Genomic DNA, 25,622 nt, shown 5'->3' on the forward strand with positions numbered 1-25,622 from the left:
CCAAATCATGTTCAATCAACTGAATTTACCACAATCTAATCAACTGTAACAAAAGAAAAAGAAAAATCAGACTAAGTCTAAAAGTGTTGCTTTTGTAAAGTCCGTCTCAACCACACCTGCTGAATCGACTAAGTCGTCGATATATGAACCTTTTCTGTTTACTGGATCAGTAGCGTTATCTGATGGCTCTGTTTTTAAGCCAATAACTATGCTCCGTGATACAGGATCCGCTCAGACGCTTATGTTGAGTACAGTGCTGCCGCTGTCTAATGAATCGTACACAGGAACTAATGTGTTGCTCCGAGGTGTGGAACTCGGCTGTATTAAGGTTCCCTTACATACTGTGTGTTTAAAATCTGAACTTGTTTCAGGATGTGTGCAGGTGGCCGTGCCATCTCAGCTTCCAGTGGATGGGGTTGACCTCATACTGGGCACCGATTTAGCTGGAGGTAAGGTTTTTTCGCAGCCTGTCGTTGTGGACACTCCCAATGTGTTAGGTGAACTAACAGAAAAAGCTGAGCAGTCTCCCAGTACATTCCCAGTCTGTGCCGTAACGCGCGCTCAAGCTCGTAAGCTCCAGGATGTTGTTGATCTGTCAGATTCATTTTTAGCATCTGATGGTGAAAGAGTGGAAGCTAAAGTTATCGTTCAGCTTGAAATGTCACCTGTAACTGAAAGTGTTCACACAAAACTTAAGTCGCTCCAGATCGGGAAAAAGCAGTTGGCCATGTTGCAAAAATCTGATCCTTCATTAGGTGCATGTATTGCAGCTACAATTGACAAGAATAGTCTTCGCGAGTCTGGAGTTGCATTTTATTGGGATAACGAAGTGCTTATGCGTAGATGGAAAAAGGATGACAGTTTTTGTCAAGTTGTTGACTCTAATCAAGTTGTAGAAACATCTCAAGGATGTGACATAACAGGATCAGTGTAAACAGGATGCATCTGAGCTCAAGTCATTATGGGGTATTGTTTGTAGAATTTTGAGGAAAATAATGAATTTAATCCATTTTGGAATAAGAATGTAACACAACAAAATGTGGAAAAAGTCAAGCGCTGTGAATACTTTCCAGATGCACTGTACTAATACAGTAACTGCCCTGAAATGTCTAAAAAAATGGATCTATAACTTGTGCTCATGAGTCAATGTGGACAAATTGCTATTTTGGTCATATTTTATTTTGCCTATGGACACTTGTGTCCCCATCTCAAACAATCGCTTTATCTCTTTGCCTTAGATCTCTGTCTGTCTATACTGTTTTATTTATTCCAGTCCTTTCCATATGCAATGACATGACATTGATTCAGATTACCATATGGTCTGTTAAAAGCAACATATTTTAGCTTTTAATGCAAGCTGGCATGTCACAGCCTCAGCGGGAAAGCTGTTACCTCTGATCTATTGAGGACAGAGAAATTCAAATCATAATTTTAGCTAGTTCATATGTACAATATGTGGATACAAAAAGCTTGGCAGACTGCTAGATTATCTGTAGAGTTTTCTTTTATGGTTTTCCATTAAATTGTTCAGAGATCTTTGTAGAGATGTTCTATTGTTATTGTTATTATCATTATTATTATTATTATTATTAATTTAGTATTAAATACTGGAGAAGAAAACAAAAACAATCAATGAGTCAAGACTGAGGCTTTACTCGTGGTTCTGTAAGAGTAATGCTGAATTAACTGCAATAGGTTGTTTGCACATGACGTCACTGCTGAATGCAAAATGCAGCTGGAGGGAAAGCAGTGATTTTTCTATATAGGAATCCTATCAAAAACTCAAAATTCATATGTTTTGCATCGTTTATGGTTGCTCAAATCGATCAAACCGAGACCCCACAAGGAGCTTTTATCCTTTACATAACTTATATCGTTTTTTAACTTTAAAAGTTGTCACCTTTTATAGCGTTTTGCGTCTGCTGATCCTGAAATGAATATGGATACCTGCCTACATTATTTGTTTTTGACTTGGTTAAATATTCACATTCTTCATGGTATCGTTTGCAGGGAAGAGAAGCTATTTTATCCCACTGAATGGTAATTTGATGTTTTCACTTCAGTTTTGTAGAATTCTGTTTACAATGTTGATCTGGTTACCGTGAAAAGTGTCTCGCACTGCTGCTTCAGCCATCATATGGTAGAAAATGTCCAAATAAATATATGTTTAACAAGCTGACAGAAGTCGATCCATTTCTTTGTTGGAAGGGTGTAAGTGTAACTTTTAATGTTGTCTTTGAAAATATTCACTTTCCCATATGGCCACGGAGGAGAATTGGAGGGGCATTCAGCGGACAGACACCCTTTTTTACAGTCTGACAGACACCGACACACTGTTTTTTGTTTGTTTGTTTTTTTATGTATTTATTTCAACAAATGACAACCAAAATCTACATGTTATGCGTGTTATGCTCACTCACAAGCCAAGTGAGAGTCATATTCGCAAATGTAATGTTAATTATTACACCAAAACAAAATACAAAACTTTCAAAAACACTCAGCAATGTGATTATTTTATTGAGTGATAGGCAGTGGGTTCAATCAGTGACATTACATTTGCTATACGTCGTCTTCCCGTCACCTCCTCAGCCTGCTTCCCTTAGTGTGTTTTTACACGTAGAAAAGGCGAAGTATTACACTGTCCAGTTTTTTCCCTGAACGATGATGTGAGCTCCTGTTGGAATTCTCGATTCAGCATAAATGACCTATAATGGCGACATTTTTCAAAATCACGACAAAAAAAAAAAATCTAAATACTGCCCTAACTTCACTAGCAGAAAGGCAGCGCGATATAAACAAACCCAGACTAGAACTGAACGCGGCGTGACGGCAGCCTTACATTCTCTATATCTAACTCCTCGATGGCAGTCAGGTCTTTCAATTCAGTGGAAAAGTTACTCCTCTTTGTGACATAAGGATCATGTCCAACATATGTTGTGATTTTCTGTTTATACCTTTCTAAACCAGGACAGAAAGGACTTTTCTCCATCTCTTCAATTCTAATTTTCACTGCTTGCCCTCCACCGGTATTTTGCGCGTCACCAGAACCACATGATTGCAAACAACCTATTTATATAACCAACCTGAGTTGTATTGAATGTATTGAATGTAAAGTATAATTTTAGCTATTATTCAATTATAAAATTGTATTTATTCTACACAATATTTCATAATCTGTCTACTCTACATTCTGGTCAAACAGAACTAAAATAATACACTGAATTTCTATTTGTCACTTCAGAATTTGCTCAGAACATCTTATTCTCTCATTCTCTTTGAGATAGGCTACCTCTGCCCAACCAGCTACATTTGGCATAAGAAATGGGATACATTCTCTCTGCTCTGCCCCGATGTATGTCCCTCCCAGTCCCACTACCCTGCATTTTCTCTGAAGACTGACTGTTACTTTGTTCAAGGAAATTACTGTCGTTTTCCATTTGCACTTTGGTTCTGGTGGTTTGATGGTGCTACCTGAAGAGAGAGACTCTGGGATAGGCTCCATCATTCCCACAACCCTACATGGGACAAGTGGATATATTTAATATTAATGGATGGATGTGGTAGATACTTTACAAGGTAAGTTTATATATATATATATAAACATGTCATCACAAGCATGACCTGAGGCTACTTGCAGCATTTAAAGAACAATGATGTCCAATGTCCAAGCCGTTCTCGAATAACATCAACAAATTTGGTGTCAAGCTGATTCTGAAGCTGTAACTCTGCAACGCTTTGGTATACTGACACCAAACTTTGTATGTCATCATCACCTCACACTGACTATACAACATCAATTTGGCAACAGCGTCACCTATTGGTTAAAAGTGATAACCAATTTAATGAAATTACAATTGTTTGTATTTGTGATTTTTCAGTCATTTTGACTAAAATAATCTAAACATGTCTTTAATTACTCAGTTGCAGTTGCTCTGAAACTCCCAGCCATGCTATTATATATTATACTATTATAGTTACTATTATAATATTATACGATAATAATAAATACTATTATATAGAAAAAATGAATGAATTTGCTTTCATTTTTATACTTTCAGTTTCAATTTTCAATTAAAAAAAAAGTAAATTTCACAAATTAGTGAAATTAATGAATTAGTTAATTTGTTACATGCTTTTGTAATTGTTCATTACTTTTTATGTTTTTATATATATATATATATATATATATATATATATATATATATATATATATATATATATATATATATATATATATATATATATAAAAATATACTGTATATATATACAGTGCCCTCCACAAATATTGGCACCCTTAGTAAATATGAGCAAAGGCGGCTGTGAAAAAAAAATCTGCATTGTTTATCTTTTCGATCTTTCATTCAAAAAATTCACAAAATTCTAACCTTTCATTGAAAGAAAAGAATTGAAAATGGGGGGAAAAGCTCATTATGAAATAAATGTTTTTCTCCAATACATGTTTGCCACAATTATTGGCATCCCTAGAAATTCTTCTGAGTAAAATATCTCTGAAGTATATTCCCATTCACATTTACATTTTTTAGCACACCAGGGTGACTAGGAGCATGAAATTGTGCAGCCATCACTTCCTGTTCCACAGGAGTTCAAATATGTGTAAACACAAAGGACAAATCCCCTTAATCATTCATCACAATGAGAAAAAACAAATAATATAGTTCTGATGTGCAGCAAAAGATCGTTGAGCTTCACAAAATTGAAAATGGGTATAAGAAAAAAGATAACGCACTGAAAATCCCCATTTCCACCATCAGGGAAATAATTAAGAAGTTTCAATCAACTAAAGATGTTACAAATCTGCCTGGAAGAGGACATGTGTCTAAATCGTCCTAATCTGAAGTGAGGAGGAGAGTTTGAGTGGCCAAAGACTCCCCAAGGATCACAGCTGGAGAATTGCAGAAATTAGTTGAGTCTTGAGTCTCAGAAAGCCTAAAAAAAATTACCAAACTGCACCTACATCTCCACAAGATGTTCGGGAGGGTTTCAAGAAAAATCCTTCTTTGCTCATCCAAAAACAAACTCCAGCATATTCAGTTGTCAGACAAGACTGGAACTTCAAATGGGACCGGCTTCTGTGGTAAGATGAAACTAAAAAAATAGCTTTTTGGCAGCAAACTCACCAGATGGGTTTGGTGCACACATGGATGCTCACGGTTAAATATACTGCTGGATCTTTAATGCTGTGAGCCTATTTTTCTGCTGGAGGTCCTGGACGTCTTGTTCAGATACATGGCATCATGGATTCTATTAAATACTAACAGATAAAAAAATCAAAACCTGACCACTTCTGCTAGAAATCCAATAATGGGCAGTGGTTGGATCGTCCATCAGGACAATGATCCAAAACAAACATCAAAACCAACACAGAAATGTGTCACTGCGCACAAAATGAAGCTTCCGCCATGGCCATCCCAGTTCCCTGACCTGAAACCTAAAGAAAATGAGTGGAGTGAACTGAAGAGAAGCAGCACCAACATGGAGATGGAATCTGAAGGATCTGGAGAGATTCTGTATGGAGGAATGGTCTCTGATCTCTCCTCAGGTGTTCTCCAAACTCATCAGGCATTATAGAAGAAGACTCAGAGCTGTTATCTTGGGAAAAGGACATTGCAATAATTGGGTGCCAATAATTGTGGCCAACATGAACTAGAGAAAAACATTTATTTCATAATGAGCTTTTCCACCCATTTTCAATTCTTTTCCTTCAATGAAAGGTTAGAATTTTGTGAATTTTTTGAATGAAAGATCAAAAAGATAAACAATGCAGATTTATTTTCACAGCCGCCTTTGCTCATATTTACTAAGGGTGCCAATATTTGTGGAGGACACTGGATATATATATATATATATATATATATATATATTTCTATTTGACTTTATTTTTATTCCAGTTATTCCTAGTAATTTTAGTACTGTAACTTATACTTATTTTATTTCAGTTACGTGCCAAGGCAACATGTCTAATTTTCATTTCCAACACCTTTCTCCTGTGTTGAACAGATCTGCCAGACCAAAGACTGGATTTCAAGCACAGGGTCAGAGCTCATGTAACTCGTGTCTGCCAACACTGGCCAGCCATCCATGTCTGTCTTGCCCCACTGCCCCGATGAATTAAATACCCAAAGAAGAAATGAAAGGTGAGGTTGAGACTGCACAGCAAACTAGTATGAAGCCCACATCTCTGCTTTCTATGTTCAACAAGAGAGCTTTATGTGGAGTGCCTTATTCATATGGATCACAAAAGGAGTCCTTGGAGTAATGTACATAGTGTTGTATTAAGCAGGGTTTTTCAAAACGGGGTCTAGGAACCCCTAAGAGACTGCACAGAAGGGGGCTTTAGAATTATACTAGGATTTCTGTAATTTTTTTCTTAAAATTTCCCTTCTTCCCCATGGCATGCCGGTATTAAATATATAATATGTTTTTTTAGAGCTCATGCATTTGCACCATCTACTTTTGTTATCACTGATGTGCAAGAATTGTTTCATCAAATGGTCATATTTCTGTGCATTTTGCAGTGCATGGGATGAAGAGCACAGTGCCTTTCATTCATTAATAGAGCAGAGATTACAGCTCAATGCAGGCGCATGAATAATGCATACATATGCTGTGGTAGCCTATGCCCTCTGATTTCACTGCTCATTCTAACATGGAAAACTATGTGTTATCATATGCTCTCACAGGCAGAGACCCATTAAAAAAAAATAATAATAATCTCTATCTCTTGTACTCTGAGCTCTACACCTTTCAGTATAAAAATAGCAGTTTGATGTAGCAAAAAACAACAACAACAAAAAACAATTTAACATACTGTAGTTAATGATGTAATGTAACATCATTTAATTAAACATAGCTGGTGGGTAGCAAGGCCTTGACAGTCCTGGAACAATCCAGAAGATTAATTTTATTAACCAGAAGATTAACTTAAATTATAAGTTGGTCAAAACTACATGAAAATATATTTTTTGATGTAATTTTCAATTGCTGTTTTTAAAGTTAAAACTTAACATTAAAACAAAACCATCAAAACACCAAAACACTCATTCACCTGTGATTAAAAGAATTGTAACATTAAGGAATCAATAAATCAAATTCAATATGATTAATCGTCTTGCTATTTATCATCGATATTGTGTACTTGAAAATATGGGCTTCATGAGTATTTGTAGCTAATGCAGGACATTGCTTGAGTGATGCTAAGAATGATGGATGCAAAATAACAAAAATAAGTTTAAAATTACTTTTGGCCAGTGTCGGCATTACAAGTAACTTGAGTTACGTAATGCATTACTTTTAAATTTACAACAAAATATCTGAGTTACTAAGTAATGCAAGTTACTTTGTTTTTCCATTTATTGACTGACAGCTCTCCTGTTGAGAGAAATCGTAAGTGCAAAGGCATTGTCTGTACCATGTGAATAAATGTGAGCAGGCATTTACTCATCTCACTTGCAAAAAAAACACAGATTCAGTATTACTCAAAAGTAATAAAACAGTGTAATGCAATTTCAGAATATTACTCAAACCTGCAATAATTAAATTATATTAAATTACACAAATATACTTCATTGAATCTCACTTTATGTCTTTGCTGCTGACCTTTGATGATCCACTTCAACCATACTAATAAGCAAAATGACTTTAGATAAACATCACATTTGCGTTTCATTTTTCAAAATTTATTGCTAAAGCAAGCGTGTTGAACTTTTGCATCCTATTCTTCAATCCAAAATGGCAGAACAGTTGAAAGTTTTTTTTAACTGCGCCCTCTACTGTACAGGCTTGAATTTGCATTTCTTTCAGTCTGAGGCTTATTCATTTCACTTTTGGTGTGAAAGGGACTTTATATTTGGCAAAAATAGAACTTATTTTGTTGTTATTAAAAAACAAACAAGCAAGCCCTGCCCAGATGAGAAAATGTAACGCAATAATGTAACGCATTACTTTTTATGGATATTATGCAACATTGTAATGCATTATTTTTAAAAGTAACTATTGCAAACACTGCTTTTGGCATGCAAATGGAAAGGAGACTACAACATGGCCAAATAATTAAAAAACACATATTGAGAATTTTCATTTAACTTCAAACTTTACAGCAGTGTTATTTTGTTGATGAATAATTTGTCAATTTTCGTCAACGACATTTTTTTCACGGACAAAAACGAGACGATGACTAAATAAAAAAACAGTTTTAAATGACTAAAACTATAACGAAAATCTTCTCTTATTTTCGTCAGCGAATAAAAACAAAATGAAAATGATGAGAGGGACGATATCCAGGATATCCAGTCAGGACTGCTGTCCTGTGTGGAAGATGCTCACATTTGAAGTGTAACATGCTGATCTAACCGCGGGAAAACGTGCCGCTGTTGCGCGCTCACATTTATGCCAAGTGATTGCTTATGAGATGATGTTGATGAATTATGACAATGTTTACTATACAGTGTTTATATGGCAATATGTTTTAGACGGTTGTAAGAATGTATATTTTATCTCCCTCATCTGAACTTAAATGAGCAGCCTGCAACAGTGCAGACTGCAGACATTTCAGAATAAGAGTCACGGAGTATTTCGGGATGGTTTGTGATTATTTTGTTCCCCTGGTCCTTATTGTTATTTTGTTTACACAATAAACTGTATTTAATTTAAATTAATTTCCATTTAATTCATAGTAAACTATTGTAGCTTCTGTCATAGGAAGGAAAGACTAAGAACATTATTTGACACATTATTAGATTTTACAAGTATCAGGGTTATTATAGTTAACTAAACCTAAAACCATAAAAATCTTCATTACTTGAAACTAAATAAATGTTAACTAAAATAAATAAATATAAATAAAAGTAGTTTCTAAGCTGTAGCTTAACCTGATGTAAAATAACTAAAACAGAAATAAAAAACTATACAGACATTTAAAAGCAAAAACAAAGACATAAACACAAAAACATAACTAAAATTACAATGAAAGCAGAAAAACTAATCTAATCAATTTTTAACTAAAACTATAATAGTATCTCAATAAGTGTGTCAGTTCTTGAAAACTACTGAATTGAGCTCTCTTTTGTGTCTTTTTGCACTTGAACGGTCAAAAAACGTCCGTTTTGGCAAGTAAAGTACAGTTGGTTGTCTTAAGTGAACATAAACAGTTTTGAGAATATAAGATGTATAGATATACAGATGTGTATTGTTAGAGAAATGCTTACTTAATGAATTACAATTTAACTAGATTTTAAAATCTTATATTTAGTCAACAAAAATTAGATTAAAACTAAAACAATTTCCAATTACTAAAATATGACTAAAACTAAATGCCATTTTAGTCAAAAGACTACGACTAAAACTAAATCAAAATTTGCTGTCAAAATTAACACTGCTTTACAGACACTTGAATTGCAGTGTGAACTCATAGTCTAGCTGGGTTTCAGAAGCAAACGGAAAAGAGACCATGTTGAACAATAAACTAATATCACTGCTATTTATTTGTCAGCTGTAAATCAGACAGTCAGTCTTTTATGACATACTCTTATGTAAGATTATGTAAGATTTTGTCCCTTGTGTCCTTCAGCACAGCGACATAATCATTGAATCTATACAGCACACAACAAATACATAAAACATCACAGATCTTCATGTAACCCGTTTTCAGTATCTAAATCAACTTTTTCACTCTGTGTACATTCTATTATTCATATTTACATCCCTTGTTTTTTTTGTTTTTTTTTCTTTTTTTTACTGTGTTAATGAAGAAAGATGCAGGATGTTCATTTTAGAAAACAGTAAATGCTGTTTACTGGTCTGCTGTAACTTTTTATGTTCTCATATTGTCCTTTTAACCCTGGGCGCCTGGAAGCCGATTGTGTTGAATTTAACTTGCAGTTAATTAGTTTTAATTACATCGTGAGGGGTGGGGGGCAAATTGATTGCCAGGTATTTGCATATACAGTACAGGACAAAATGTCAGCTAGAGATTAGGTGGTGACCCGCCTGTGGCAGCTGGCAAAACAAACTGACGAGGGTAATTTATCATGTGTTCATCTGTAGAGCGGCCGGTACGGGTCCACACACATTTTTGTTAATGCTGTCAGTCATTCGTCATGCCATGGTGAGTTTGGCTGGGACAAACCAAGAAGAAGGTCACACACAGGTTATGCACAAACAAGGAAGTCAGCGGAAAATGTCAGGCAGAACTGAGTTAGCACCCCTCGCATCATGATCAATGGACAGCTAGCATTATGAGGTTATCAAGAAAAAAGTTTTAAAAAAGTAAGAGATTCCCTGATGTGAGTAATGAAGTGTAGAAATAACAGTTGAAGAAACCACTTAAAAGAGGTCACTAAGGTATGCAACTAGATTTCTTTTTTCTTGACTTTGAATATAGCACACAACTACGTTTATTGTTGTTTTTGTTTTCTTGTTTTTTGCTTTTTTGTCCTTGGTCATGGTCACTTGATGTAGAAAAAAAAAAGAAAAAGAAAAAAAAAAAATCACATATACTGTAATTATGAGAGTAAAGAGGAATATACTGTTTTGCTTGTGGTTGTCTCCTTTTTTTATGAAAAACTCTCAAAACTTTTTGTGAAAAACTCTCAAAACAGCTTTTTAAAAATATTTTGATCATGTCACAACTTATCGAACATTACAGGTGTTTCTTAGGAAGGGCTCATCCTGGCAAACAAAATGTTTTCCAGCAGATGGATATAAACTTTAGAACTCATTCCTGTAAATGAGTTCATCAAAATGAGTTCATCAGCCAATCAGATTGGAGCTTTCTATTTGGAGATTGTTTTTGTTATTTTTTGTATGCAAAATGCATCAGACTGTCCATAAATGATACGAAGGGCATGCTGCCTGAAGATGAGACTACAGAGACTATAGTAGAAGCATTTTCAAGTGTTTTAAAATTATTATTAAGTTTCCATTTGACTATTAGCAGTGTACAGGGGGATCCTACATTCATAGGATTTTTTTGTTCAAACTTCATAGGCCGTATTCTCACATACACACACAAAAACTAGCTTCATAATCATACAAACAACTGTGCTATCACAGATTTTACATACTCAACAACCCATGCTACACAATGTTGTTTTCAGTGCATGTCATCAGGAGTCTTTGGATTTGATTCAAGACGTATTTTATGCTTTGACCAATTAGCTGCCTCAACACCCTACGGCTGAGAAAGGCGTCCCTGCTGGGGCGTTATACAGACATGCTCCATTAGACCAGCCAAGTATAAACAACAGAACAAACAGTAACAGTTGGAATCTTGGGTCTGTTTCTGAAAAAGACCCGCTGTTAAATGAGCAGAAACTGATCACTAGCATTAACGTTTTGATGAAATCGTTTTTCAAAGAATGAGCGTCACAGTGGCGCAGGGGTGATTCTCTTTAATACAGAAGCAAACCTGTTCTTGATCCAAAGGCATTGTATAAAACTGAAGCATAGTCAAGGTATTTATTTATTTATTTTTGCTGATAGACAGAGATAGATAGAGAGATCGATAGAGAAATAGACAGACAGACAGACAGACAGACAGATAGATAGATAGATAGATGTTTAACACTCTGAGGTCTAAAAACGCGCTGGCGCGTTTTGCAGGTTTTTTTTCACATTGCAGCAAAACAGACTTAAAATACTCTGTCATTTTTTGTCATAGAGACATAAGTAATACATCAATTGAAACTATAGAATATCTCCTTTTATTTGTATACACTCAGAGTAAAAACAAAATGTTGTGCTTTTTGTAAAATAAAGAAAACTAACATGATGCGTGATTTCTCCTCTCCCTCTGAACGAAGTCCAATCTGATAGTTCTCAGAAAATGAAGTGTAACTTAGTGAATACTAATCACAAAAAATTCATACTTATGTCTAACAAAACGTTGAAATGTCAGGTTTTAAATCGTGCAAGTCAAATCGAAAACAAACATTCTGTGTTTATGTAATCTGTATGAAAAGAGAGCCATGTCAGAAGTCCGTGATTCAGCTCATTACCCACTAATGCGGCCACACCCACGGAGCCAGCGATATTCACAGGCAAATTCAGAGGCAATACATGCATTCATCATCTCAATCGTGTATTTATTGCCTTGAAAATTGTTTATCTGGATGAAAAAGCCATGGTTAGCGATCTCTGGAAGACATTCAGTAAATTCCTGTTTGTTTTCTTCTATTGATAAGTTTTAAGTGAGTTTTTGTTTCTTTAGCGCCCTCCGGCTGTAGTATGAATTGGTAACCACCATTCATGGAATATCGTCTTCTTCTTAGGTGAATTTGTGGACTAAAATGCACAGAGCGCCCTCCGGCTGCAGTATGAATTGCAAACACCAGCGCTCATAGAGATAACAATGAATATTAAATAAAAAATAACTCCTCTGTATAGAAAATTGACATAAACATATGAGAATCCTATATTTCTCCAAATGTGCATGCTTTTAAACTAAAAGCCTATATTCAGACTCTTTGCATCACAGAAATACATTATATTTTAAAGTATAATATAAAACCATTATTTTATATTGTAATAAAATTTTTCTGTATGTTTCATATACCATGATGAGCTTGAGACATCACAGAAGTTTTTTTCACAGCCTACCTGACTGAAATGCCTCATTAATATGCAAGTCTTTTCAGGTCATTACTATTCAATTCTTTTGTCTTCACAGGTGAGAATGAGCCATTATTCATGGAGATTCACGCCTCCTCGCATACCGTGTTTCTTGGCAAAAAGTGTCTTACAAAAACTAAATCAGTATATTGTTATAAATGAAAGAGTAGTCAGCATAATTTTTACATAATTTTGAAGCAAAAACTCTAGTCTACAACCTTCAATACCCAAAAGTCTTGTGAACACAGATTTAATATACTTTTATTGGCCTTATATCAGTGACTTAAGTTTTTTGTTTTTTCAGTAACCACGCATAAACGTTATTCCTTCAAAAACACAAACATGTACATACATGTTCCTCACATATTATGGTAGCCTAGTTTGTGCTGAATACAGTGTAATGACACTTGTGTCATTAATATGTTTATGAACAACTGAAAAAAGCACAAATGTCAGGGCATGTCAAAACTTCTCCAGGCCCCAAATCAGCCTCAGACTCCAGAGGGTTAACCCCACCTCACATAAACTAAGTCACATCTCATTCAAAAGAAATTCAGCAAGAGGCAATATTGGCCTGTCATAATGATAAAATTATACTCCAATATATAATTCCCTGAAAATAAAATGGCCCTGCCCTTCATTTCTTTGCATTGTCAGCAAAGCTTTCTCATTGAAAGCAATGGATTTGTGGTTTTCGTCAATATAGCAATGCCTAGTTTCAGGCATAGGCCTACATCAAAGTACAGCAAGAGCAGTTAGAGGGCAGACGGTTCCGTATGCTTTCGCATCGCTCTTTCAGTACCTTGATGTCATACACCGATCGGTCTGTGCAGCACTGCTTCAAGTCGAACACATCTCTATATTAGCTGATTTAGGTGTGTTTGATTAGGGTTGGAGCTAAACACTGCAGGGCAGTGGGCCTCCAGGACCAAATTTTCCCATCCCTGCTTAAGATTCTTACTAGTGATGAGCAAGGCACTTGACTTCAGTTTTTGACACCTTCACGGTGAGAACGGGTTGACATAACACCAGATACAAGTTTGACTGAAAATTAAAGACCCTGTAAAGTCATTTTAAAGTATGTGTTCTGAGTTTGTCACACCGCAGAAAAATGTATTATTAACCACCCAGCCAAATTTGAATGATTAAAAAAATCTGCAAGTAAATTAAATAAGTTATCAAAATCTCAAAAAAATAGGCAGCGCTGTCTGCTCTAAAAACGCTGGGGGCGTGTCCGCTGTCTGCGCTGAAACCACACCCACTCGCAAGAGCTGCAGTCTCAACTGACTTGAGTCTAATGAGTTAAACATACTGATGCATATAAAAAGAATCATGTTAGAGGGTTGCAAATTTTAGTTGAGTTACTGTGGACTACCTACTAATTATAACATAAGCACACACAGCAACTTACACTCATTGGTGGGCACGTACTGCAGACTGTTGTCGACAGATGACGGCGCCGCGAGACGGGAGGATGAAGGCCGGGACGGGAGAGACTCTGTCCGGCCTCATATCATCGGTTGTCGGTGGGACGGTAGGAAGGCTGAGGCAGGAGAGGGGCCGAGGTCTGTTCAGTCACATTCACCAAAAACAGCCGATTATCTGTGAATCCCAGCTGTCTGATGAAAGTTTGTAAAATTATCCGGTGTAGAACGATATCACTTTAGAGACCAAGTTAATCCACCCCTTCATATCATCATTTTAGGAAATTTAAATAAGGAGACCGAGCTGTATTGTATATAACATCCATGTAATATGCATTTGCGTGACAAAGGCATTACTAGCTAAATGTGCAAAGGGCTGTATATCTGCAGTGACACTCGAGATTGAGCGGGTGAGCTGCTGTAGCGTTAAGGGCGGCGCCACGCTTGGTGCATCATCGACAGTTATATAATGTTAGGGGCAGGACCATGTTCGGGGGCTCCAGTGCGTCATCGGACCCCCGTTTTAGCTCCACCCAAAAAATCCTGAACAGAAACTTGGTGAAAAACTGTTTAACGCTCTAACTTCACAATTAAGCATTACACAATTCACAGTCTTTGTAAATGTGTTTCAGCAATACATTTGTAACATTTATAATGTGTTTAGAAAGAATTATCAGAATTGACTTTACAGGGACTTTAAGTTAAATAAATTAAGTGGAGACTGCTAGCCACAAATGGTTAATCAACTCAAAAGACTGGCTTGACCTGGCCAGGTTGCCCACTGAAGAAGCTGTGCCTGTCACCACATTTGCCTGCAGTAATAAGACTTATCACAAGAATGCACAGCTTCAAAATTTAAATGATCTGGTCGTAAGTGAAATCATTACCCAGTATGAAATGTAGGGGGCCTTCAAATCTAAACTTTGCATGGGCTCAAACATATCAAAACGGTTTTCTTTGTTAATTAACAATCAAGTCAAGTTAGTTAGGTTAAGAAAGTTATTCCATAATTCTTTAGTCCCAGTGAGCAAGCCAGAGGCAACTTTTGCAAGAAGAAACAAATCCTTCTTGGTGATAGATACAGGAGGGAAAAAAAGAAGAAAAAAGAAAGAAAGAAAGAAACCAGGCATACTAGTTACTGTAGCTATGAGTTTCTATTGTTCAAACTGTAAGATTTACATGTCTTTGAGTTTCATCCTGGATTTACAGATGAGGCAGAAACATACCTTTTAATATTACAAATTAACATTAAACAGCACTTGCAACCCATGATGTATTTTCAAGTAAAATAGGGAGCAAGTTAGAGTTGTTCAAGAATAAGAGAACCAGGCAATATCAGCTGGAAAGCTCTTTTAAGGGTTTAGCAAATTATTACATTTTGAAAGATTGTGATTTTATTTTTTTATTTAAAATACTGTTTCCTGATTTGAGTACAATAAGAGCAAAGACAAGTACTGAGAAAGTAAACAGGGAAAACAGACTTTCGGTTTGATTAGGCATACTTTGCCTCAAACTCACTGTGTGCGCTATTATTGTGCTTGCATATTTGTGCCCTTCTCACAGCTAACATCACTTTTTGTAATAATAATAATTATTTGTTTGAAATTTTCTTAATGACATGAAGCAATGGAAGAATAATTTAGAACTTGATTCCTGGTAATAAGCTTCCACTGAATGATAGGAGTTGGCTTGGCAACTGTTGCCAGGGATATATGTGACTGGATCTCAGCTTGGGTTTATGGTTGCCTTAGATAAGACAGAATTTCACATTGTTAATCTTTCTCTTGTTATATGTTGGTACAAATCATAAACCGATAAGAAGTTATTAGCCTTATTGTGGATGTTGTTGTCAAATATGTTGTAGAGGGATAGTTCACCTAAAAATGAAATTTCTATAATCATTTACTAACCCTCATGTCATTCTGAAATAATCTGACGTTATTTCTTTTTGTAATTCTGCTAGGTAGCACTGTCGCAGAAATGACATACTTCACATTTAAATGGTACAGTGCATTGGCTTATGACAATAAATACTCGCTGTGATCTAAATGAGAGATGACAAATAAGAAACAACATGGCAAGAGTCAATTTAAATGTATGCCAAGAGTATTTTTTTTATATTTAGAATTAAAAATTATTAAAATAAGAATATTAGTAGCCTATAATAAATAAAATGACAAATTATTAGTATAATAAATAAAAAATAGTTATTCTTTAAAAAAAAATCATTTGAAATAATGCAAATTGATGAGTTTAACAAACACAAGCCATTGATTAACAATCCCAGATAGTTACAGTAGGTCTACTTACACAATTTGTGTGAAGAAATTTTTAATATATATTTTTTTTTATTTAATATTATGAAGACAGTTTCAGTTATGAATAAGATCTGGCAGCAGCAGCTAATTTTTCCTCTTGGGCAAGCGATCCGCTCACAGCTTTCCCTGCACATTAAATCCCCCATATGCCAGCAAACCAATGAGAACGTGGGACAGTGATGATGATACATAAAGCGTAGGCGCCAAAGCTACTATGAATTCCGTTTACCCCAAACCCTCCGTAAATTGCGGATTTGAAGAAAATTAACGTTGTTTGACAAATAAATAAATGATGGGCAGTTTCACAAGTATTACCAAACTGTTATCATGTAGTTTTATGGTACACCTCAAACAAGGAAATTTATAGTAATTTATAGTGTTAATATTAATTAACAAATTCATAAATTGCTTGGGTAATTGCTTGGGTAAATTTTAAACTGCTCCTCACGCAAACCTACTGTAAAACCGCATTAGCACAAGTCAGATGGAGTGACTAAATAATAATAAAATTATATTAGAAAATTCTGTATTTTTTTTTATTTTTTATTATCCACCAGATCAAATATTCCTGTTCCTTTTCCAGTCTTAAGATTGGGTGTCAAAATGGAGTTTAACCAAAGTTTGGGAGGAACATTTAATCCAACCAATCGACAGCTTATACAAACCACCACTTACCTCAGTCCTTTCTGGTGTTATACCGAATTCTATGACCCTTTCAGAAGGGTTTGGCCTGTAATATTTGTACAATAGTGATGCATTTAGACATTTGATTAATAATATTAAATATTATTAAATTTTAAAGAAATTAAAGATCCATCTTTGATTGTCAAAAGAATTCCAGGTGCAGTTCACTCTCAGCCAATAAGATTTCAATGTAACATTTTCATCTGTCAGTTGAGGAAGTTTATGGCCTTGTACTAATACATTTTTGTTTGAAAATGCATCTTTTTTAGACTGGGTAAACCCAGACTGATCTGGCGGCGATTTGATTTCACCCGGCAACTCAGTCTGGAAACCCGTACATTCATTTCTGCTGCATCTGTTACACTTTTGCGGGAACCAATCACAGACTGGCTTATCCACCTTGGCGGGTACAGAGCTCTTTCTATGGCTCTGGGCGGGTATAACACATGACGTCTCTCGCACGACCGTCAGTCCAATTCCTTTTAACCTCTCAATGATGCTAAATGACTTCTTTAGTTTAGCAAACAAATCGCTCGACTGGGTGTAAATACCACTCACTTTCATATTTTTTTGCACAACCTGCAAAAATCGCTCGATGCCATTGCTGCTTCTGCAAACCGCTGATCAATTCTACAAACCAATACAAACTAAGCCTGTCTGGAGTTTTCGCATCGCTCTGCAAAAGTACGTCACCCGGATCGTTGATCTGATTGGTTGAAGGACTATCCAATTGTGTGAATAATGCTAGTTGATCAGTTTCCTACTTGTGCAGTAGGAAATACATAGCAAACTCCCCAGACCAATGTTCAATTTTAAATTGAGCTTGGTCTGGTGATAGCCAGACAACATCTTTTTCTCTGTTTTGGCATTCTGTCCACACTGAGATTGTGTTTTTGTCAAAGACAGAGCTTTTTGAAAATGCTCTCTAAAGTAGATAAATTTGAAAACAGAGGTATTCAAAAACGATGTTGGATGTTTAGTAATGTGACGTATATGGTTCCTATAATATCTATGGATCTATGGTTATACAGGCATTGCTGTTCCTGCTATTTACTTTCATTGTTTTGCTAAAGATAATGCTTTTTTGTAGAATCTTCATATTACATTTCTGCCAAACCAACAAAAAAAAATTCACTCGCAGTTGCTGTCCTGTGGCAAAACATGATGACAATAGCATTTTAGACCATATGATTTTGACTGCCACCAGGACACAATGAAATTATCGTTCCAGAAGAATAGCATGAGAACTTTATTATGTCTGCTCTCTCTGTATCATCTTGTGAGCTTTTATTATATTTTAAGCATGCACAGTAAGGTGATTTAAGTATTTTCAGATGTTTCAGCGTGAATGAGCAACTTTTTTAAAAAGCTTGAAAATGGTAGTATGGACTAGGGCTGGGTAAAAAAAAAAAAAAAAAAAAAAAAAAAATAGATTTCACAATTTTTATCAATTCTCATTTTTACGAATCGATATTGATTCTTAAATCCCAAGAATCGATTAGTCTAGTCTGTTTTCAGTTGACGAATGAGCAGAATATGTAGCGCCTCCCATCCAATAAATCGCAATAATCTTTGTGCTTTGTTTCTTTTGATATGAAGCAAAGTCTCAGATTTCAAATGACATCTATCTTATTATGATATTCAAAAAATAAATACCGTTTTGGCAATGTTTAATGTGACGTGACAGATCGCTTTAGCGCCTCAGTTAAAGAGAAGTGGCAGCACGGAGCTCATGTGAACATCCTCTCTTCCGCTTTAATACCAGTTACAGCACGAAATAAACATGACTAAACATCTGAAGGTATGTTAAAATATACAGTACAACTTATCGAAATCCGTATCATGTCTCATGTAATAGCTCTATCAGTGTTTCAACCTCGGAAAGACGTCAATAAAACAGCTTGTAAACAATGTCACGTAACGTCACATTTACCTCAGAAAAACATATTCAGTGACCATAAACTCATTAGTCAGCTAGAAAAATTCTAGAAAGCAGCATTCTGATATATATAGCTATGCACCGTTACATATTCTTTATAATTTTTAATGTTCTTCAAAATTTAATGCATGTTTGAATAAATCAGTTATGACAGCCGTGATTTAAATGTTTATATTTAAAAAAAATAATAATAATTGGAGTAGAAATATGATTATGTAATTCTAAACTTTATTTATAATAAAAACATTGAGTGTACTTTAAGTGTTTGTATATAAATAAGTTCATTTAACCTCAATATTATTATAGTAGTACCAACTGACTTACATGTGTAGTTTACAGCATTAGTTGAGAGATTTTTTCCTCTAGAAAATTTGCCATGTACTGTAACTGAAATAAAACATCCAAAATAATCGAAATCGAATCGAAAGCATGTGAAGAGTAATCGAATCGAATCATGAAAATTGTGTCAATACCCAGCTGTAGTATGGACGGGGAGCATCTTGAAACGAAAATGCTGTTTTCAAATGTCTCTGGATTAATGAAGACATAGCCTATTCTGATTGGTTGATAATTTTTGACAGCATTTAATCCAGGAGCTTTCTAGTGCAGGAGCACGGAGAGATTCGGGAGTGCACAGGACAGTTTAAGAATCTACAGTGAGTGGCAAAAGACTCAGTGGTAGGATTGGTTTTCAGCTTGAATGCCACGAAAAACACACAAAACACATTATAAATGGGAGCTTTGCAATTGACTGTACAAATAGATTTGACAAGAAATCTGAGGTATATTTTTTTTTACAGACTGCCAAAAGCTAAAGAGAAGAGAAGCAAATGGAACGCTGCAATTCACAGACACAACTGGACTCCAGGCAGCGAAATGTAGATTTGCAGTTATAATTATGCCTATATGTTGAATTTTGGGGTAAAATCATACTCTGTATATTGTATTGTTATATATTGTATTGACTACTAATCAATTAAAAATATTTACCATCTTATATTCTGCATAATTTTTTGTTTTTAAATAAACACTGATAAAAACTATACAAGTTTTAGATATTGTGTGAGATTGCGTATCTATTGTTTTAACGTTTAATTAACTTTTTTTTTCTTACGATAACAAACCAGGGTAGAAGAGCAGGTCTACCAGGTCTATCGTAAATAAAATGCTCACAGAGCTTTTTTTAATTCATATTTTCTATTTAGATTTATTCATTTTTTTATAACAAATTTCAATTTACACTACATATTACCTAGAAGAAACAAAACAACTACCTTATAGCCCATGCAGTTCCCTCACTGAAAAAAAAACGGTCTCTTGCACACTGGCTCTATATAGTAAGTGCCGTTATTTATGAACGTGCACTAGTGCTTGTGGAAGAAGTGAGTATTCTGCTTTTAATTGAAAGCTGTGATGGCCTTAACACATTGAACAGAGGCTGGCAGATTGTTGCACCAAAGATGAACTAAAAGGGCGAAGGTTTTTAGGAAAGTCTTTAGGAGTCTTTGTGCCTTGTTGTGAAGGAAAAAGGCGCCACAGAGGCTTAGTCACACTGACTGGAAGGCCGTCCAATAGAGCACTGCAGTAGCCTAATCTGAAAATGACAACAGCTTAGGAGCTGCGTAGCACACTCAGATAGGAAGAGTCTGGTTTTCCTAATGTTGTAAAGCCCAAGCTGTGCTCTGCTGTCTGGATAGGCAAAAAAAAAGTCATTGCAGAAGGCAAACTGAACTGCTCAGAACAACAGAAGACGCCACAGTCAAAGGACTGGAAAAGGAACAGGAATGTGTGATCTGGTGGATAATATAAAAGATTACAGAATTCTCCAAAACATTTTGTTGACTACATCAAGGCTTTTGACAGTAGAATATATGGGCTCTAAGACTTTGGGGTCCCAAATCACCTGAACTGTCTCATGAAGAACCTTTATACCATTGTCTCCTGTCTCTACATTCCTAAAACCTTTATGCTGAACATATTATATGAAATCCTAAATCAACAATACTCAGAATCAAAGGGAAATGTCCTGCTGTATGCAGATGACATAACTATTTCTGAGAGTGCAGAAGATCTCAAAGCTATGTCAGTAAAGAAGACCTGGAGACGGTCAGGAATTTTGTTTTCCTGTCATCACAGGTAAATTGAGGGCAGTTTCAGACCTGAAATCTGGAGACTGAATCTATTTCTGGAAAGGGAAGCAATGAGGTGCCTGAACAAATTGATGAAGTACAAGGACATCTTGTTGATGTCAACAAGCAACAGTCTTTCCTGAAATGATGTAGAGTATGAATGCAAAAATTGAACAATCAAGTAAAAAATGTGGTTGAAACACTGACTCCTTTGAAAAAATTTTCTCGCTTTGAAGGCTTTTGCACATTCCCTGGACTGCTAGAAAACAGAGTAAGTGAGAACAAATAAACAATCCTTTAGAAAAAGCATCATGTGGATTGTGTGTAAATGACACAGTGATGTTCATCTCCTTGACTCAGTTTTCATCAATAGTGCCACTGGTCGCTGTGGGCTTGGGCTTCAGCTCATTGAACATTTCTGCTCTGTAACAGTTTCTGCTCTTTAACACTATTTGTTTTTGCAAGCTTTGACTCCTCAGCACCCCAACATGATATAAATGCCAAAAAAAATATTTTCTAAGTTTATAGTCATGAAGTAATCTCACAAACACTAATGCCAGATGTCAGCATCAACACAGTAGGGCTGCCCCCAAATAGTCGACTAAACGTTAGTCGATATGAAGAGGGCTTGGTCGAATACATTTTCATTAGGTGGTTAGTCGCAAAAAAAATCACGTGAAAAAATTACGCAATCAGGGGCTGCGCAGTCAGTGTATGACATGACATCAAAGCAATGAGAGATCAACGAGATCTCGTGCCTCGCGGTATACCAAAGCGCACTTGTGGGAGAGGTGTCTGGCTGATGCTAATAATTATGTCAGGAAAAAAGTCCAAAGTGTGGGATCATTTTGAAAAGTCGAAGGACGACCCTAAAAAGGCTGTTTGCAAACTCTGCAGGCAAACATTTGCCTATCACTCGTCAACATCGAATATGTCTTATCATTTAAAACATGCAAGTAGTAATGTTAACCCTCTGGAGTCTGAGGCCCTGACATTTGTACTTTTTTCAGTTGTTCATAAACATATTAATGGAAAAAGTGTCATTACACTGTATTCAGCACAAACTAGGCTACAATAATATGTGAGGAACATGTATGTACATGTTTGTGTTTTTGAAGGAATAACATTTATGCGTGGTTATTGAAAAAACAAAAAACTTAAGTTACTGAAATAAGGTAAAAAAAAGTATAGTAAATCTGTGTTTACAATACTTTAGGGTATTAGAGGTTGTAAACTAGAGTTTTTGCTTCAAAATTATGTAAAAATTATGCTGCCTACTCCTTCATATAAAACAATATATTGATTTAGTTTTTGTAAGACACTTTTTGCCAAGAAACACAGTATGCGTGGAGGCGTGAATCACCACTGAATAATGGGCCATTCTCACCTGAGAAGACAAAATAATTGGATAGTAATGAGCTGAAATGACTTGCATATTAATGAGGCATTTCAGTCAGGTAGGCTGTGAAAAAAACCTTCTGTGATGTCTCAAGCTCATCATGATATATGAAACATACAGAAAAATATTATTACAATATAAAGTAATGGTTTTATATTATACTTTAAAATATAATGTATTTCTGTGATGCAAAGAGTCTGAATATAGGCTTTTAGTTTAAAAGCATGCACATTTGGAGAAATATTGGATTCTCATATGCTTATGTCAATTTTCTATACAGAGGAGTTATATTTATTTAATATTCATTGTCATTACTATGAGCGCTGGTGTTTTCAATTCATCCTTGAAGTCGGAGGGCGCTCTCTGTGCATTTTTAGTCCACAAATTCATCTAAAAGAAGAAGAGGCTATTCCATGAATGGAGTTTCCAATTCATACTGCAGCCGGAGGGCGCTAAAGAAACAAAAACTCATCTAAAATTCATCTATAGAAGAAAAGAAAACAGGAACTAACTGCATGTCTTCTAGAGCTCCCTAACCATGACTTTTACATCCAGATAAACACTTTTCAAGACAATAAATACATGATTGAGATGATGAATGCTTGTATTGCCTCTGAATTTGCGTCTGAATAGCGCTAGCTCCGTGGGCGTGGCCGCATTAGTGGATAATGAGGTGAATCACGGACTTCTGACATGGCTCTCTTTTCATACAGATTACATAAACACAGAAGGTTTGTTTTCGATTTGACTTACATGATTTAAAACCATGATTTAAAACCTTTTTTAGACATAAGTTAAATTTTTCTGTGATTAGTATTCACTAAGTTACAGTTCATTTTCTGAGAACTATCAGATTGGACTTCGTTCAGAGGGAGAGGAGAAATCACGCATCATGTTAGTTTTCTTTATTTTACAAAAAGCACAACATTGTGTTTTTACTCTGAGTGTATACAAATAAAAGAAGATATTCTATAGTTTCAATTGATATATTACTTATGTCTCTATGACAAAAAATGACGGAGTATTTTAAGTCTGTTTTGCTGCAATGTGAAAAAAAACCTGCAAAACGCGCCGGCGCGTTTTCAGACCTCAGAGTGTTAACCACCACATGGCCCCTCGTTTTAACAATAAGGATATAAACACATTTGCGCTGTTAAGTTAAATCATATTCATGGTTTTTGACATGCATTTGTCTCTAGGCTCATCCACAATATAGCAGCGATGATGTGGCGTCGTGCGCTTCGACTTTGCAGTCAACAATGATGCAGCAGAGATTAGTTTTGAGACCCCCTCTAAGTGAGAAAATAAAGCGAGAAATCACAGAGAAAATTGTCAATTTCATTGCGCTTGATATGAGACCAATCAATGTTGTCCGTGGTGACGGGTTCAAAGAAATGTTTGAATTCCTCGAACCAGGCTACACCATTCCCAAACGCGACACAATAATGCATGGCTTCACAAGCAAGTTCAACACGACTAAAATTCTTGTTAAGAAAATTCAAAGTTGTACAGCAGTCAGCTTTACAACAGACACATGGACCTCTATCAAGAGTGAGGGTTACATGACCGTTACTGCACACTTCATGTCTGAAGATTGGCAACTACATTCTTTTGTGTTGGAAACAAAAGTGCTGGAGGAGAGCCACACAGCTACCAACATAAAAGAGCGACTCAGTGAAGTGATGGAAGAATTTAAAATACCTGCAGAAAAGAGGGTAGCAGTCGTACATGACAATGCCGCTAATATGGTGTTGTGCACAGAACTGATTTCTAATGATCCATCCTGGGGTAATGCGAAGGGCGTCCGTTGTGCGGGGCACACGTTACAGTTATGCATAAACGCGGCTCTTAAAACTGACCCCATATGTCGATGCATCGCTGCTGCTAGACGCCTTGTGGGGCATTTCAAGAAAAGTACCAAGGCTACAACAGCTCTGACTCATAAACAGAAGCAGCAGAATGTTGCAGAACACAAACTTATCCAAGATGTCTCCACAAGATGGAACTCCACGTACTTCATGCTGGAGAGACTCTTGGAACAGAGATGGCTGGTTACAGCTGTGCTGTCAGATCCTGAAATTACCAAACGGTCTGAACGAGGTCTAGATCTCACAACAGCACATTGGCTGACAGCGGAGGACACGGTCGCAGTGCTAAAGCCTATGATCACTCTCACTGAGCTGCTTTCTCAGGATTTAAACGCATCCCTATCTGCCACACTGCCCATGTTAATAAACATGAAGAGACGCCATTTGGTGCTGTGCAACGAAGACAGTCCCACCACAAAAGCACTAAAGACAGAACTAGCAAAAGAAATTGACACGAGATGGCAACTGACGGAAAATATCGCGACCAGCATTTATATTCAAGCTGCTGTCTTAGACCCACGTTTTAAGAGCTTGTCATTCTTTGACCAACACGAACGAGAAGATGCGTACTCCACAGTGTCGGATCTGGCAGAAAGTTTATCTACAGAAGCTGCGCCAGAAAGTGATCATGACAACATTAGCCCAGCAGAGGAGGGTGAGCCCGAACCGAAAAAGGAAAAGCAGGCCGAGATATCCATGCTGATGGCCATTGATGAGGAGGAGAATGCAGAAGAGAAAGATGAACTAAAAATGTACTTGGCAGATAAAACAAAGGTTGATTCAGGACCATTGGCATGGTGGCAAAAAAATGAACATCAATATCCAAAGCTCGCTAAAGCAGCTAAACGCCTCCACTGTATCCCTTCCACATCCACTCCATCAGAGCGCATCTTTTCAAAGGCCGGCTTCATTGTGAACAAGTCGAGAAGCTCCCTTCTTCCCAACAATGACAAGCTGGTGTTCCTCTCACATAATATGAAAAAAATAAAATCGAATTGAAAGCTTAGGTAAGAATGCTTAATTTCCTTTTTGTAGTGTTTCTGTTTGCTATCTTAGGCTGTATTAAAAAAAAACGGTTATTTTTATAACGGGTAGGCTATACAAATAAATAAATACATATTATTTTTATTTATTCGTTTTTATATAATGCAGAAGTTGTTTTTTCTTCTGTAAGAAAAATTAGTCTGATGTTTGCAATTTGTTGTTTCAGGTCAAGACTCATCCGTCGTCTTAA

General features: G+C 36.1%; 1 protein-coding gene across 1 annotated transcript; it reads left to right on the forward strand.

Moving 5' to 3' along the window:
* Positions 1 to 208: 208 nt before the first annotated feature.
* On the forward strand, positions 209 to 25,622 carry LOC125244531 (zinc finger BED domain-containing protein 4-like). The gene is made up of 5 exons (XM_048154600.1): positions 209 to 305; positions 372 to 449; positions 498 to 667; positions 23,720 to 25,345; positions 25,599 to 25,622. Exons 1-5 carry the CDS (start codon positions 209 to 211, stop codon positions 25,620 to 25,622), a joined length of 1,995 nt encoding a protein of 664 aa, XP_048010557.1.

This window comes from Megalobrama amblycephala, linkage group LG14 (assembly GCF_018812025.1).
Source record: "Megalobrama amblycephala isolate DHTTF-2021 linkage group LG14, ASM1881202v1, whole genome shotgun sequence".
Lineage (NCBI taxonomy): Eukaryota > Metazoa > Chordata > Actinopteri > Cypriniformes > Xenocyprididae > Megalobrama > Megalobrama amblycephala.